The following is a 4,260-nucleotide window of genomic DNA, read 5'->3' as shown; positions in this document are numbered from 1 at the left end:
CAGCCTGGCCATCACTGCGGCGGCCCTAGCAAGACGGGTGCTCAGTTCTTCATCAAGCGACAGGTTTCTGGAGACTGTTGATCCGAGGTACATGAAGGTGCCCACACAGTCTAGAGTCTTGTTGTCAATAGAGATGAAGGATGGGGTTTCGACTTCTTGGCCCATGACATGGGTCTTCTTAGTGCTGATGTCGAGGGCGAACTCCTTGCATGCATAAGAGAGACTGTTCACCAACTGCTGTAGCCCTGTCTCTGTGTGGGATGCTAGAGCTGCATCATCTGCAAAAAGCATTTCCCTCAGGAGTACACTGGTCACTTTCGTCTTGGACCTCAGGCGGACAAGGTTGAATAGTTTGACATCAGCTCTTGAGTGTAGGTAGACGCCTTCAGGGGTTTAGCCAAATGCAAACGACAGCAGGAGAGAGAAGAAAATTCCGAAGAGGGTCGGTGCAAGAACACAGACCTGCTTCACTCCGCTGCGGATTGGGAAGGCCTCTGAAGTTTCCCCCATCACAACAGACTGAGCCCTTCATGTTCTTGTGAAATGATGGCACGATGCTGAGAAGTTTTGGAGGGCAACCGATCTTTGCAGGCAGCTTGAAGAAACCATCTCTGGTATCAAGGTAGAAGGCCTTTGTGTGGTCGACAAAAGCGAGATACAGGGGTCTCCTCTGTTCACGGCATTTCTCCTGCAGTTGTCAAAGGGTGAAGATCATGTCCACCGTGGATCTTGCTGCCCTGAAGCCACACTGTGACTCAGGGTAGACGTGCTCCGCCAGAAGCTGGAGCCTGATAAGGGCAACGCTTCCTAAGACCTTCCCCACAGTGTTGAGCAGAGAGATGCCGCGGTAGTTATAACAGTCGCTGCGGTCACCCTTGTTCTTGTACAGCGTGACGATTTTGGCGTCACACATGTCCTGGGAGACGGCTCCTTTATTCCAGCAAAGGCAGAGGAGGTCGTGAAGATATGGCAAAAGGGTTGGTTTCCCAAGTTGGATGATGTCAGGTGTTATCCCATCAGCACCTTGGGCCTTGCCGCAAGCGAGTCTGTCAATGGCTTTGCTGAGCTCCTCTTGTGTAGGGTCCTTGTCAAGCACCTCCATCACAGGAAGGCTTACGATGCCATTCAGAGCCTCCTCTGACAATGTGTTTTCCGTGGCATATAACTCCATGTAGTGCTGAGCCCACCTTTCCATCTGTTTGCTGCTGTCGGTGATGACTTCACCGGACTTGGATTGGAGAGGCGCTGTTTTTTTATGGAGGGACCTGTGGCTTTCTTGTTGCCCTCGTACATGCCCCTGATGTCACCTGTGTTGGAGGCGGCCTATATGCTGGAGGAGAGTTTGAGCCAGTAGTTGTTTGCGCAGCGTCGTGCTGTTTGCTGGGCCTTGCCCCTGGCTTTTCTAAGAGCCTCAAGGTTCCTCGTCAATGGATTACTTTGTACTTGAGGAAGGCAGTGCGCTTGGCCTCGATAACTGGCTCCATCTCCGCTGCATTGGCCTCAAACCAGTCTGCATTTTTCCTCACTTTCTTGCCATATGCTGCGAGGGCTTGGTCATAAACGGTGTCACGCAGGCAATTCCACTTGTTCAAAGCACTTTGCTGATTGGAGGAGGAGAGTGCTTGATTAAGTGAGGTGAGGAAGAGCTGAGTGACAGTTGGATTTATGGAGCAGTTGGCGTTGATGCTGGGACGTGCCTTCTGTTTTGCATGGTGGATCTGCCTGGGCTGTAGCTTGACCTTACTGAGGACGAGGGAGTGGTCCGTGTCGCAGTCCTCGCTATGAAAAGTGCGGGTGAAGTGGACAAAGTTGAGTGCTCTCTCGTCTCGTGATGATGAGGTCGAGCTGGTGCCAGCGTTTGGATCTTGGGTGTCTCCAGGAGACCCTGTGCGATGGCTTAGTCTGGAAAAAGGTGTTGGTGATGCAGGGCTGATGATAGCAGCACAACTCTAGCAGTCTCTGCCCTTTCTCGTTCATACTCCCCACTCCGAAGTGTCCAAGGCAGTCTGACCAGTTCTTTGGGATGGTGCTGATGGCCGTGTCAAGCTCCTCGTTGAACCTGTGTGACTCAGGGAGAGAGCAGAGGGTTGGGGCGTAAACGCTCAGCAGATTGGCTGGTCCATTGCTGGTGGATAAACGGATGGCAAGGATGCGTTCGGAGCCTCCTGTCGGTGGTACAGTTGTGGCAATCAGGGTGTTTTTCACTGCAAATCCAACGCCATGTTTTCGGGTCTCTTCTGCGCTCTTGCCATGCCAGACGAAAGTGTATTTTTTCTCCTTAAGGGAACCACAGTCAGCAAGCCGTGTCTCTTGGAGAGCAGCAATGTCGACATTGAGTCAGTCGAGCTCATGGTCGATGATGGCGGTCTTGCGAGAGTGATCAATGTGGTCAAGGCTGTCTGAGAGCCCTGTGCGCATGGTTCTAACATTCCAGCTTGATATGCGAAAAGCTGGCATTTTCGTTTAAATCTTTCCTTGTTTGTCTGGTGCGGTGTTAACGTCCGCTTGTTGTGCTTTACACTAAGTTCCAAGCACCCAATGAGGCAGACGGACGTTGGCAGGTCGACACCTTACTGGCCGGAGGCTGCCCGGCTTGAGGCGGGCGGTAGCCGACCAATGGAACGCGATGGTTTTCTCCACCGTCGAAGCTGGCCCGTGGCGTCCCGTTTCCTACGCCAATTGGATGGGACTATAACCCGTAACTGCCAGCTTCGTGTTGTTTCCACACTCTAGATGAGGCTGGAGTGGCCTCTCAAGGGCGCAAGCCTGGGCATGAAGTATGGAGATCCTGGGTTGCCCAGGCGCAGAATTCCCCTCTCGGCCTTGCTGATGGAATCCAAAGGAATGCGAGCATGACGTTTGGCACCAGCTTGGCTGCAGGAGCTGCCGAAACGGTGTTTGCAAGTCACCGGTCCGCCTTCGGGGCTCCACTCCTGATTTGGAAGGTTTACTCCTTTACACGTGGCCGTTGGGTCAGACATTGACCCCCTCCGCCCTGGCCGTTGGCTGTTTGATGTAGCTCATCCGCCCAGTGGTGCAGTGTAGATACCACCCTCTCACGTGGTTTCGCCCGCTAGCTGAAGCGGTTTACCGGGGTGTGGCACTTGGAGCCAGCACGTGAGAGATTTAGGAGCTGAATGAGAACCTGTGATGCCTGTCCACTATGCCAAGAGAGTGCAGCTGACAGACAGCAAAGGTACTATCTTTACCCAGAAGTTAGTCAATGAGAACCTGTGATGCCTGTCCACTATGCCAAGAGAGTGCAGCTGACAGACAGCAAAGGTACTATCTTTACCCAGAAGTTAGTCAAAGCCTTGCAGGTATACGCTTTGACCCAATGGGGAGGCAGGAACTTTACCGGGCTCAACTCCGAAATAGAAGGCAGAAACCTGCAGAAAATCTCGTGGAGAAAGTGTATGTGGACCTACTTGCTAAAAGTAAAGATCGTATGGAGAGAGACCACTTCTTAGATGCTTTGGCTGACGGCGACATCAGAATAAAGTTATTCAGATGAGAACCACCACACTTGACGGAGCTGTAGCAGCAGCAGTTGAGTTTGAAGCCCTTCAAAAGGCCGAAAAAGAGCGAAGGACGATGGACTGGAAGAAAACAACGTGAGGCATGCCACCACAGAAGAAAGAATTTAGGTCATCAGTGCCAGCGAGTCAGCAGGTTTGCAACAGCAGACAGCACGTTTCGGAGCAAATAGGGGAGCTTAAGAAACAACTCAACAGACAGAAGCAAAGTGGAGGCCGGAGGACAGACGGCAAGGGGCCCCGCTTCTATCATTGCGAGGAGTATGGCCATATCAAGCGAAACTGCCCTTTGCTGACAACAAGTGATGGCAGTACACCAGCGTCCATGAACGTCCAGAAGTCCCAACCCATCGATAATCAGGGAAACTGTTAGGAGCTGAGCCAGCTGTATAAAACATGGCCCAATAGTGATCTACAAATAGGGAATGTAAATGCCGTCGGTAGAGGATTGTACCTTGATGCATGTGTGAATGGAGTCGATGCAGTACTTCTACTTGACACAGTGGCATCCGTGTCAATTATATCCGAGAGAGTCGTCAAGAAATGGTCAGAGAAAAGACAATGCAGCATAACCAGTACTGACGTTGAAGTGAATGTTGCAAATGACACGAGCTTGGCAGTCTCGGGAGAAGCTACAGTGGAGCTTGAGTTGGGTGGTCACCTAGTGTCTCACAAATTCATTATCGCTGACATAAGTAATGATTGAATGATGCTCCTTGGTTTG

At 51.7% G+C, this 4,260-nt stretch overlaps 1 protein-coding gene across 1 annotated transcript; it reads right to left on the bottom strand.

Moving 5' to 3' along the window:
* Positions 1-697: 697 nt before the first annotated feature.
* Positions 698-1,171, bottom strand: LOC119735349. The gene has a single exon (XM_038209045.1). The coding sequence runs from the start codon at positions 1,169-1,171 to the stop codon at positions 698-700; it is 474 nt and encodes a 157-aa protein (XP_038064973.1).
* Between the last annotated feature and the right edge of the window lie 3,089 nt (positions 1,172-4,260).

This window comes from Patiria miniata, unplaced genomic scaffold, assembly GCF_015706575.1.
Source record: "Patiria miniata isolate m_02_andy unplaced genomic scaffold, ASM1570657v1 HiC_scaffold_29, whole genome shotgun sequence".
In the NCBI taxonomy this organism is placed as follows: Eukaryota; Metazoa; Echinodermata; class Asteroidea; order Valvatida; family Asterinidae; genus Patiria; species Patiria miniata.
This window is presented reverse-complemented; position numbering and strand designations above follow the sequence as displayed.

Excerpts from the sequence above, each read along its gene's own strand:
- LOC119735349 (XM_038209045.1), bottom strand. The coding sequence starts at position 1,171 with ATGGAGTTATATGCCACGGAAAACACATTGTCAGAGGAGGCTCTGAAT.